The sequence below is a fragment of the Fundulus heteroclitus genome, chromosome 20, assembly GCF_011125445.2.
Source record: "Fundulus heteroclitus isolate FHET01 chromosome 20, MU-UCD_Fhet_4.1, whole genome shotgun sequence".
Lineage (NCBI taxonomy): Eukaryota > Metazoa > Chordata > Actinopteri > Cyprinodontiformes > Fundulidae > Fundulus > Fundulus heteroclitus.
In genome coordinates this window covers 34,732,168-34,744,201 of record NC_046380.1, presented here as the reverse complement: position 1 = coordinate 34,744,201, position 12,034 = coordinate 34,732,168, and the positions used below count along the sequence as shown (strand labels likewise).

The 12,034-nt window shown below is 41.1% G+C and overlaps 1 protein-coding gene across 2 annotated transcripts; it reads left to right on the top strand.

Moving 5' to 3' along the window:
• The first annotated feature begins 3,656 nt into the window (after positions 1-3,656).
• Positions 3,657-10,467, top strand: uba3 (ubiquitin-like modifier activating enzyme 3). Of its 2 annotated transcripts, XM_012862214.3 has the most exons (18): positions 3,708-3,742; positions 3,855-3,893; positions 5,129-5,249; positions 5,343-5,423; positions 5,524-5,606; positions 5,688-5,768; positions 5,969-6,012; positions 6,296-6,360; positions 7,170-7,325; positions 7,412-7,514; positions 7,638-7,751; positions 8,062-8,115; positions 9,022-9,058; positions 9,145-9,226; positions 9,322-9,422; positions 9,680-9,743; positions 9,818-9,872; positions 9,998-10,467. In XM_012862214.3, exons 1-18 carry the CDS (start codon positions 3,723-3,725, stop codon positions 10,084-10,086), a joined length of 1,389 nt encoding a protein of 462 aa, XP_012717668.2. In that variant the 5' UTR covers positions 3,708-3,722; the 3' UTR covers positions 10,087-10,467. The 2 variants fall into 2 exon arrangements, with proteins under 2 accessions (XP_012717669.2, XP_012717668.2); XM_012862215.3 differs by lacking the exon at positions 3,855-3,893 and having other exon boundaries at positions 3,657-3,742.
• The last annotated feature ends 1,567 nt before the right edge of the window (positions 10,468-12,034 follow it).

Here is a 12,034-nt window from a genome sequence, read left to right as displayed (position 1 = left end):
CCAACCTATAATTAATAGGCTTTTTATTCTTATTTTATGTGATGGATCTGCACTAAGTTGGTAAAGTGAAATAAGAAATATATATAAATAAAATAAAAATAATAAAAAATAGCTATGAAGCCCCTAAAAAGTTCTGGTGCAACAATTACATTCAAAAATCACACAATTGGTGATATAAACTCCACCTGTGCGTGATCTAAGTGTCACATGATCTGGCAGTATAAGCACACCTTCTCTGAAAGACACCAGAGACTGCAGCACCACTAAGCAAGAGGCATCACACCATGAAGACCAATGAGCTCTCCAAACAAGTCAGGGACAAAGTTGTTGAGAAGTACAAGTCAGGGCGGGGTTATAACAAAGAATAAAAAAAATGTATATTCCCCCCAAGCACCAGCAAATTTTCCCATCTTTAAAGGGAAAGCACACAGTACTATGACAAACCTGCCGAGAGAGGCCACCAACCAAAACTCACACTCCAGGGCAAGGAGGGCATTAATCAGAGAGGCAGCACAGAGACCAAAGATAACCCTGAAGGAGCTGGAGAGCTCACAGCAGAGACTGGAGAACCTGTCCATAGGACCACAATAAGCTCTACGCTCCATATATATATATATATATATATATATATATATATATATATATATATATATATATATATATATATATATATATATATATATAGCTGGCTTTATAGGAGAGTAGCCAGACAAAAAGCCTTTACTTTATGTTAAATAAGACTCCCTAAATGAATGGAGAAAGGTGCTCTGGTCATCTGAGACTAAAATCAAACCTTTCAGCCACAAAGTGAAATGCTAAGTCTGGCACAAACCCAACACATCCCATTGCCCCAAGAACACCATCACCACAGTGAAACCTGGTGGTGGCGGCACCATGCTGTGGGATGTTTTTCACCTGCAAGGACTGAGTACCTGGTTGGAGTTTAGGGAAAGATGGATGGTGTTAAATGAAGGGATATCCTTGAGCAAAATCTATCAGTCTGACTGTGATTTGAGACCGGGACGGAGGTTCACCCTCCAGCGGGACAATGATACTACGAAAGATACTGTTAAAGCGACACTCAAGGGGTTCAAGGGGAAACATTTAAATGTGTTGGAATGGCCTAGTCAAAGTCCAGACCTCAATGCAATTAAGAATCATTGGTTAGACGTGAAAATGGCTGTTCACCAGTGAAAACCGTCCAACATGAAGGAGCTAGTGCCGTTTACCCTGAGGAATGAGCAAAAATCCCAGAGGCGAGATGTGGCGAGCTCATAGGGACTGATTGCACCTGTAAATGCTGCAAAATATGGCTCTACAAACTGACTTTAGGGGTCTGGGTTGGGTGAACAGTTATGCGCGGTGAAGTTTTCTGTCATTTTGTCCTATTTGTTGTTTGCTGCACAATAAGACAAATAATACATCCTCACTGTTGTAAGCCTATTATGTAAATAAAATGATGCAAACTGTCAGACAATTAAATTTAATTCCAGGTGGTGAGGCAACAAAACATTAAAAAGTACGAAGAGAGTGAATACTTTTGCAGGTGTTCTCCAGAATACTTTGATGTTTTGGATTTCTTTCCATGTCACCATGGAGCTACATGTCAAGCCTCTGATGGCTGTTAACAAGCACTTGGAGCCCTGACAGGCACTGAAGCTTACATATAGGCTCCAACAGACGCATGATTACAGTAAACAAAAACATTAGAAAGCGCATGAGAGTCCACTGATGACGTGAGAACCACACTCAGCAGTACTGAAAATGACTAGTGCTGACTTGACTGTCTACCTCTCTCAGGATTATGTTGCAGGCAGCAGATGTTCAGAAAACTGAACATACCCTGCAGTGTTTTTGATCACCGTTTTTTCTGTAGATGTAAACATTATTCGTTTTTAATCATTTAAACTTACCATTAGTATGTTATAATGGGGGAAATATCTATGAAGATTATAAAGGGTATAAAGATTATAAAGTTGACAATGCTTGATTACCGTGTTTTCCCATTGTCTCTGCATCAAACCTATTTTGTCTTTACTAGGGGCTTGTGAAGCCCCACCGGTGGCGGGTTTCCGCAGTTGTTTCAAAATCCAATGCTAAATTTGAATTTGTTAGTATTTTAAGGCACAGCGTCTCAAGAAAAGATCCTGATTTTAATGATGATTACAATTTTGAGCTACAGAAAGAAAGAAAAGTCGGTCCTTTTACGACTTGACGCTTCCCGCACCTTGCAATAAATCTTCACTTCTCAACTGCACAAAAATAAATAAATTAGGGCTGGGCAACGATTAAAATATTTAATCGCGATTAATCGCACTGATTAATCGCGATTAATCGCGATTAATCGCATTGTATTTACAAACTCCAAGAATGAATTCAAAAGTAGTGTAAAGAGCACTTTTATTTTAATGTTCTGCTGCCATATGAACAAAAGTGTTGTAACATTTGTAGCACTTATCAGTAACACATATTTAGTGTAAAGCTCAACTTAAACATGTAAAACAAAAAGTAACAATAATAATAAATTAAAGCTTATTGCCACTGACAGGGAATTCTCTTTATGGGGAAAAAATCTACCAAAAACAGGCAATTTCTGAGGTAACAGCAGGGAGCAGCATTACCATTTTATGTTCAATACCAAAGTTTAACTTGGCAGTGGTTCCAACTAACTTGTTTCTGTCATATTCCATGCTGGAAGAACTTTAAACTGAAATGCTTGCTAACTCGATATGCTTGCGTTTATTTGACGTTGACACGCGGTTTTTTGTTGTTGCTTTCTTACGTGCATATAGTGAATGGCAGGGAAAAACAGGCAAAAACACATGGATGCTTTGAAACGAGAAGCGACTTCACCGACGGCGTCTAAGCAGACCCCCCCACTCCGCTCCGCACAAAACTTGTTCCGGCCGCCAACTCACCGCCTCGCCTCGCCTAAGCTCGCTCGCGGTACCTGCGGGAAACACCGCCTTCCGCATGTCGGCTTTGTTTTTTTCCGGCCAGCACCTTTCTTCCTCTTTGAATCTGAGGCTTGGCTGACAGCGAGGTTATTGGCGCATTATCGCCACCTACTGTTCTGATTCAAACCCCTACACCGCAGCAACAGACCTTCACAAAATAAAAGCATGTGAGCAACATGCGTTAACGCGCGTTAAAGAAAATATCGCCGTTAATAGTCTAATGAGTTAACGCGAAATTAACGCGTTAACTTGCCCAGCCCTAAAATAAATACATAAAAAACCCGCAAAAATGCAACTTTCAGCTTTTTGTATGTTTGGGTATTTTACTGCTACTGTATTTTTTGGAAATATCGACCAGGACAACTGAGAAAAGCGCTTTTATTTTCAGGTAAATACAAGATTAACAGAGTTCGGCTCTAAAAGGGTGACGTTTTAGGCTTCTTTTGACCAAATTTCTTTTTGGTCCACAGCTGCTGCCAAAAAGTTCATATTGCCATCTGTTGGACATTATTTGTAATTACAGGATTGGGGTGGCCTTATGATGCGTTCAAGACAACTGGAATTCTTATATTCACTCGTTGAATACAGAGACGGCTGACTGGTCTTTTAAATACCTACACGCATTTTTAGCCTAAAGCTATAGCCTAGCATACAAACAGTTTAAACACTATACAAAAACATACGTTAATTCCGATATATATCTGTATTTACCAGTTTGGAGGCGCGTTCGCCGCTACCTGTTTTGACACCTGAAGTCACCAAAACATGGCGGAGACGGACGAGCCGTAAGTAGCCGCCGAGGAACCGAGACAGAAACCCCGAAAAGATGCTGTCTCTGAACACATTAACCTATGAAAGAACAGCGTGAATCAACCTTCTTTCATTCCCTCTTTTTAGGGAGAAGAAAAGAAGGAGAGTAGTGGAGCTGACTGAGAAGTTAGTGGAGGTTTCCAGGGCTCCGGGTTTAGACAGGAAGAAGGCGAACGTTGAGAGAGAGAGAGAGAGAGAGAGAGCGAGAGAGAGTGGCTGTAAACAAAGTAGCCACTACAGGGACATTTACCGTGGCTCGTTGGAAATAACTAGCTTGTCTGAACAGTGAATTCTTTTCGACTCTGGGGCTTATCTGGAGGAATAATGTATGTTCGCTGTTGACGTATGGGCTGTTTATTCTGGAAGATCGATCAGCGATTTTATCCACCCTGGAGCTGTTTACGGAGGAGAGAGAGGGTCAGAAACGGCCGCCTGGAAATGTTTACACCTCAGTGAAAGCTTCAGTCAGTCAGAGTTGAGCACAGCAACATCAGGGGAGTGCGAAGGTGTCCATGCCGGTTGAACTTTTCCCCACATCTGTCCCATTACAGCGACGCATTTCAAACACCCTCCTGTCCTTTAATGCTGTGACAGGCCGACACAAAGGCGCCCGTCACTGTGAAGTGAAGTGAAAGGAAAGAGAAAACATAAAGGATTAATTTTTTTAGCTAAAATCTGTACGGGAGTGAGGAAAAAGCCTTCCCTTAGCATGAAGCTGCAGGGATAGTGTTTTCAGAGTATAGTCTTGATTTTTCCCCCCCCCCTAAAGTTATTTTGATCTAGGCCAAAAAAGTTTGTGTGTTCTTGTGTGACCAAAGCACCTTCTTCCACGAGTTCCACGTGCCTGCGGGGCTCTCTAAAGCTTACTTTAAGCTTAAATGGCAGGTTCACAGTTAATAGTGGTCCCATCAGGGTATACCACCTGATCTGGTTTTATTACCTAGCTCTGCTTAAAGTATTCCACCGTGTTATCCCCGACGCCTGTGGTGTTTCCTTCAGGCTTCATGGCGCACCACGCTTTTCGTTCAAGATGTTCTCTGACAAACGTCTGAGACCGTCACAGAACGGCCGTTTGTCTACAGAGAACGAATTACACACACCACTGGACCTGACCTACTAGTTAGGTGACTTCTGACAACGTGTGGTGGAACGTGATCTTGTCATTGGATCCCGAGGTGCCTCACGTTACAGATGTAGTTCATTATAAAATTTGAACGTTCATGTCCGCCTTTCCTGTTCGCATTCACGCACTGCTTTACGTCGACCTTTCGCGTTAGAATACTTGGAGGCGTGTGTTTGTAATCTGGCAGAATGTGAAAAGGTTCTCTTCTCTAATCTCTAAATGTGCGCATGCTCTCCAGGATGGTGGTGGACGGAGTCTGTGGAGGCAGCTGTGAGTGGGAAGGCCGATGGAACCACATCAAAAAGTTCCTGGAGAGATCGGGGCCATTCACACATCCCGACTTTGAGCCCAGCACGGAGGTAGCCGTCTCGGCGAGGCGTTTGTGTCTCTCCCTCCGTGTCCCGTTCTGTCTTTCTTCAGAGACGTTATCCGCCTGTAATCTTTCACCACAGTGCTTGCAGTTCTTGCTGGAAACCTGTAAAGTCCTGGTCATCGGTGCTGGTGGACTGGGATGTGAGCTGCTGAAAGACCTGGTAAACCCACCGCTATGTGACAATGGATCCAACGTTACCTGACGTCTCCATATAATCGATTACTAAATTACGGATTGCTTGTCTCCGCCGTGTCATTCAGGCTTTATCGGGCTTCCGAAACATTAACGTAGTTGACATGGACACAATTGATGTTTCCAACCTGAATCGCCAGTTCCTTTTCAGGTAAGCATAATTATTTCATTGTTAATCTATTAATGCTCGTTAAAAAAAAAGCCGAGGCAATCCGTTGGTATTGTCCACCAGATCAAAGGACATCGGTCGACCCAAGGCGGACGTCGCGGCAGATTTTATCAACAGCCGGATACCGGGGTGCCACGTAGTACCGTATCCTTTTTATTGACCTGCTTGTAGGCAAGATTTTGGATCGCTGACCACATTATTTCGAACGATTCTTTGTAACGATGAAGATAACGTCACAGGCAAACCGATCCAATTTCAGAAAGTACGCTCTAAGCGGCAGACCACCACCATTATTTTAAGGATGCGAAAGCCAATTGGAATAATCTCCTCAATGTTTTCTTCAGACATTTTAAGAAAATTCAAGACTTAGATGAAACATTCTACAGACGTGAGTATCCTTCGTGCACTCTCCCATTATCTGCTCACCGCCACTCAGCTGATGGTTTGCATTTTTCTGACAAGACATAAGGTTTATGAATAATACAATATAATTTAGTACATTTTAGTTAATTGTACTGTAATAATTAGGGATGCGCCAATATGAAAATTTAAGCCACTATCGATATCCAATATTCATATTGCTGCTATGTCTGATAACTAATACTCACTGATGTGTGTGTGTTTCTATTATCAGAATTAACCCTGATTTATTTACGCTCGTCTTCATATAGAATTCCACATTATTGTCTGTGGGCTTGACTCTATAGTTGCCAGGAGGTGGATGAACGGTATGCTGGTAAGTCATTTCTTTCTGCTATTGTCTTTCACATTTTTTTTTTGCCTTTAAAAAGGGGACATATGCTTTTTAATGCCTTTTCCCATTTAAATCCTTCAGCAGTGGTCTATATAAAGTGGAATCGCAGTGCTTTGGTTTGAATTCCTCGTTCTTGTTGCCCCACAGCCTCTCTTTTGCTCCTGTTCTGAGGCGCGTCTGAAAGCAACTCGTGTTGGTGCTGTCTCTTTAAATCTAAAGGAGGCACTTCACCCCCCCCCCCTCCCCAACACCCCACTCCAAGTAACAGAGCGCTCCAATCCACCTCGTTCTGCCATTTCTCTAGTATGCTGGGGGACGGTGTAATGAGTTGTGTGGGTTAATACACTCAACAACCGAACATTTTCCCTTATCCACTTCTGGATAAGGGAAAAGTTTCTGCATCCTTCAGCTTGGAGTACAAAACCTAAGCAAAAAATAAAGAAAAATGGCGGATCCGCCAAATAGCTAAGCCGGAGGTCCATGACTTTGTTTGGCAGCTGCACAACAAATACTGTGACGTAATTGTTCAAAAAACACAATAGAGAAAACCGAACAGCTTGAAAAACGTGACCCAAACAGAACCATAAAGATATCTACGCAGCTCCTGGACGGCCACATTCAACTTTGTCCGCGTTTCTCGAAACTCGACAAGTACATGACAAAATGTATGTAAGAGCTAAAAAAGTTGATTTCGCACGACATGTCCCTCTAAATATCAAAGCGGAGACTTTTGAGTGACAAGAGCCATTTTTTCCTGCATTGGTGCGTGACCGTCTCTTTTTTATGTGCAGCTATCTTTGCTTGTGTATGAAGATGGCCAGTTGGATCAAACGTCCCTTATTCCACTTGTTGACGGTGGCACAGAAGGCTTTAAAGGCAACGCCAGGGTCATTCTCCCAGGCATGACAGCCTGCATCGACTGTACACTTGAACTTTACCCTCCCCAGGTAATATAGCACACCTTTTTGTAAGCCTTATGCTGACCAGACAAAACTACTGGGTTTTTTTTTTTCATGTCCACCTGTTTTTGTAGATCAACTTCCCCATGTGCACAATAGCGACAATGCCTCGTTTGCCAGAGCATTGCATTGAATATGTACGGATACTGCAGTGGCCAAAGGAGATGCCTTTTGGAGGTAAATGATGCAGTCTGATTATTACCTTGGTTATAGCTTTCTTATATTGTCTTTGTAAAGGTTATTTTGATTGTAAAGTGCAACTTTGTTCTCTTTCTTCTCTGTTTTGTAAATGTGGATAAGATGGTATGGCCTTGGACGGAGATGACCCGGAGCACATCCAGTGGGTGTTCCAGAGATCCCTGGAGAGGGCTGCGGAGTTCAACATAACAGGAGTCACTTACAGACTTACACAGGGTGAGCATAAAACAGCACATCTGCTGCCAGCTGAGCGCCATCTTGTTTTCTTGCTGCTTCCCTGGGAAATGAGACAAACTTTATAAAAAGGAACGGTTGCTAATGTACTTTTATTGAACTTTTACTGCAGCCTGTGGCAGTTAAAGTTTTATTTAAAGACAGAGATGTAACAGTGACATCTTTTCTTGATGTTCTCTCTTTTCGCAGACGGGCATTATTATTATTTTGTTAAGATTCTCTGCTTTTTATTTCTTCTGATTTGAGTAGTGAAGGGTAAGCAAAAGCAGATTTTCCCTTTTGAACTTTGCAGGTGTTGTGAAACGGATAATACCAGCTGTAGCGTCTACAAACGCTGTCATCGCTGGTAAGTAGTTTACATTAAAGATGCACCCATCAGAATCCTGGGGCTGATTTCAGATCTGTGTTTTTGCAAAGCTCTGACTGGCATGTAATGCTTTTAGCAGATTCTGATTTCTTTTGATCTGTGACAAGATGTAAGAACAGCGTAGAAATAAATAAATAATATATATATGTATATTTATTTTTTCGCCTTTCTGTCAGGACTTGTCCTTGAATTATTTATATAGGAGTAGAGGACACATCAGGGTTTTGGGGTTTCTTATAAAGGTGTTTAGCGCAGGTATTTAGGCTAGCATTACTTAAACAGCAGTATATGTGTGTATTTCCTATACAAGGTAGATTCCTAGCTTAATTTTGAAATTTCCAAAGGGTTTCTTACGTTTGGAAATCTCACAGGTTCTATGACCGACAGTGATTGAAAGCTCAAAAGAATAAAACAGTGACTCTGCTGTACTCTGGTCAGCTTTCGTTTTACCTGATCTGAGTCCTTCTCTCAGTCTGGAAGAAACAACCACATTATTTTGTCATGTCTAAGGAAATATTTTTCTTCTAAATAGCCTCTTACATCTCTGTTCTGTCTGAATCGATCCTTGAAATTGTTCAACTTTCAGTCTGCTTCACTTGGTTACAACTTCCGCACTGAAGATTGTTCTTGTTGGGATAACCTGTAGTAGGTTGTGCTCCCTGATCAGAAAAAGGTCCTGTTTTTTAGTTTTTGGCCTGCTGGTACCTGGTGAGGGCCATTAAGTTGAAAATTGCCAATTTCCTGTCACAGGCCAATCACACAGCACGTTCATACTTAAGACTTGACTGTTATCCAGTAGGGACCTTATGGATCTGGTATTTTACTGAAAATAACTCAACATTTCTGCCTGTCCTTCATTGTTATTCTCTGCTTTTTGTGACACAGCTGCGTGTGCAACTGAGGTTTTCAAGTTAGCAACAAGGTAACGTGTGTATCATTCTGCAGATATATCTACACATCTGTTTACAAATTATACCTCTTATCTTTTCTGATGATCCATTTCCACAGCGCTTATGTGCCTCTTACCAATTACATGGTGTTCAACGACGTGGACGGCTTATACACCTACACCTTTGAGGCAGAACGGAAGGTTTGTGCCTGGATTTCTCACATTAGTTCTTATTTGGTACTAGGATTGAAAGGTTCGGTTTGGTTGAGGTAAATTTGTGACTCTCCCTGGTGTAGGAAAACTGCTCAGCCTGCAGCCAGATACCTCAGGACCTGCACTTTTCTCCGTCTTCCACTCTCCAGGAGGTTCTAGACTACATGACTGAGAGTGCCTACCTGTACGTTTGCTTGACTCCTAATCTTTATTTATTAACTGTCTTCTTAAAATGGAAGCGCATTGCATTCACCAAAGAAAAAAATTAGACACCATACGTCATTATCAGGATCTCATAATTATGAGAAAAGATTTCATAATTATGACATCAGGATTTAGTAATTATGAGGTGCCTAATCTTTTTTCTTTGAGGAACACTTTAAGAGATTATCATGTTTGTAACACTTGATTAATATGAACTTATCCGTACATTTATTTCAGGCAAATGAAATCACCTGCTATAACAGCCACAGTAGATGGAAAGAGCAAAACGTTATATCTACAGGTATTTGAATTCACTTTGTCATTTGTCGAAAATCTTTTAAGTTTAAGCTTCATCCGACGTATTTTCTTTCGCAGTCAGTTGCCTCAATCGAACAACGGACACGGCCAAATCTTTCCAAAACATTGAGAGGTGAGGAGCTTTATTGAATGTTTTTTTTTTTTTTTTTTTTGTGGCACAGCATTGACTCATAACAGGCCAAGGGAACACATATGGAAATTCTTTACTTCACTTACGCCATCGATATGTTTTTCCAGAACTGGGCCTGACGGACGGACAAGAACTGGCTGTAGCCGACGTCACCACCCCCCGAACCATGTTGTTCCGCCTCGGCTTTACCTCATAAAACCACTTCAAGCACTTTCACTACCAGAGCAGTTTACTGCATGTTTAATCAAGCTTTCGTTAGCTGTAACCAGTCCTACTGGTAAAATGTACGTATGGACAGAAGTGGACGTTTTGCACTGAAAAGCCAAATGGGTAGTTCACATCTTGTCATGCTTTAGGGATTATTTACAAATGTAAAGGTTTTTGTGTCGATGTCTTGATATCTTATGTTCAGTACGTTGTAGTTTGGTTTGGGCAAACTACACAAACTGTACTCTTTCTAAGAATGTTTGGTTGTTTGGATTTTACTTATTTATTTCAGAGTTTTTTTTTAGTCCCCTTGGCCGCCGATGCTGTATTGCGGATGTTTGAACTGGAATAAAAAAAATGTTTTTCTGATTTACCGTGTTGCTTTATGTACCTTCATATGCAGATTGACATTTGTTTGTTTCCACAGTAAACATGGTAGTGGATGACAAGACAAGTAGACGTCAAATTATTAAGAAAAAAATCTAGTAGAATGCTTCAAATACCACGTGTCATACAGATCGTGCAGAAGCATTCATACCTCTGGAACTTTTTTCATATTTTGTCAGGTCACTAATTCTTGGAGTCTTATTTGATGGACGGACACAAAGTAGTACGTAATTGTGAAGAGGAAGGCAAAGATTAATTGCATCCACCCCTGTCTCAAGTCTTTTGCAACCTCTTAACATTGTTTTCGTCTAGTGCTGCCTTGTGTTTAGCTCCTATTTACCAATCGACTGAACCCTGCTGAGGAAAAGGATCTCCATGGCGTGATGCTGTCACCTCCATGTTTTACTCAGGACGTGTTGTGTTCATGGTCATGTACACGCACAGTGCAATCCATAGAGACCAACAAGTTTTTATGTTCTCTGGTCAGAGAATCGCATACAGGCTTTTGGTAAACTAAACTCAAATCCCAACTTAAAAGTTTATTTGCAGAGCACCATTAGAAGACAACAGAAAATTGCTGAAGAACTGAACGGAAATCATTTAATAATTATAAACAAACCTGTGACTAAAACTAACCAAACCTGAGTTTTTTTTATGGCTTTTTTCTTGTCTCTCACAAAAGCTTGCTTTGTGGTCTCCACAACTAATAGTAGTCTTGACAGATTCTCCTAACTGAGCTGTTGGTGTTTCTCCAGAGTTACCATGGCTGCTTCTCTGATTAACGCTCTCCTTGCTTCACTGTCATTTTAGGTGGACAACCATGTCATGGTAGTTTCCATTCTGGAGCAATCTATAAAATTTTCAAATCTGGGGATCATTTTGGAAGGTTAAACTTCTTCCCAAGGTTATCCCTGAATTACCTGACGTGCTCCTTGGTCTTAATGATGCTGGTTGCTCAGTCTCTAAAAAATCTCGGAGCCCTTCACAGAACAGCTGGACTAGTTTACTTCAAGCGCAATTTGGGTCTAATTACTAATTAAGGGACTTCTGAATAGAGTTGGCTTTACTCAATTCCATATATCACAGTAAGAGCTGAAAAGAAATGCACGCGAGATTTCAGGGGTTTTTTTTGTAAAAAAAAAATCGTGTTGAATTTGTTTCCTTTTCAGCAATTATGCTCCATTATATGTTGTTTATTGCCTAAACTCGTCTAAAATACATTACAATTTGTGGTTTATTATGAAACCATTCGAGGGATTTTAATTGCTATTGCAAGGGAAGCCCTGTCATTTTGATAAACTACCAATGTGGATTCGTTCTTTGACCGAGAGTTGGCGTAAGCGGCTGTCATGCTGCCTTCGTGTACCTCGGATATTACACAATGACGCAAAAAGATCCACTATTGGAAGAATTAACCTACAGTTTTCATGCACGCTCTAAAATAAAGAAGATGGGAATTTACAACAGTTCATACGCAAAACCTCAAAGAGGTGACAGCACTTTTAAAAATATTCCTGCCTTGACACTTTCACCCCCGTTACAATTCGGAA

Coding starts and splice junctions, on each gene's coding strand:
- uba3 (XM_012862214.3), top strand. CDS start 3,723: ATGGCGGAGACGGACGAGCC. Junction 9,059..9,144: donor GTTTTCAAGTTAGCAACAAG/GTAACGTGTGTA, acceptor CCATTTCCACAG/CGCTTATGTGCCTCTTACCA. Junction 9,744..9,817: donor GCAAAACGTTATATCTACAG/GTATTTGAATTC, acceptor TTTCTTTCGCAG/TCAGTTGCCTCAATCGAACA.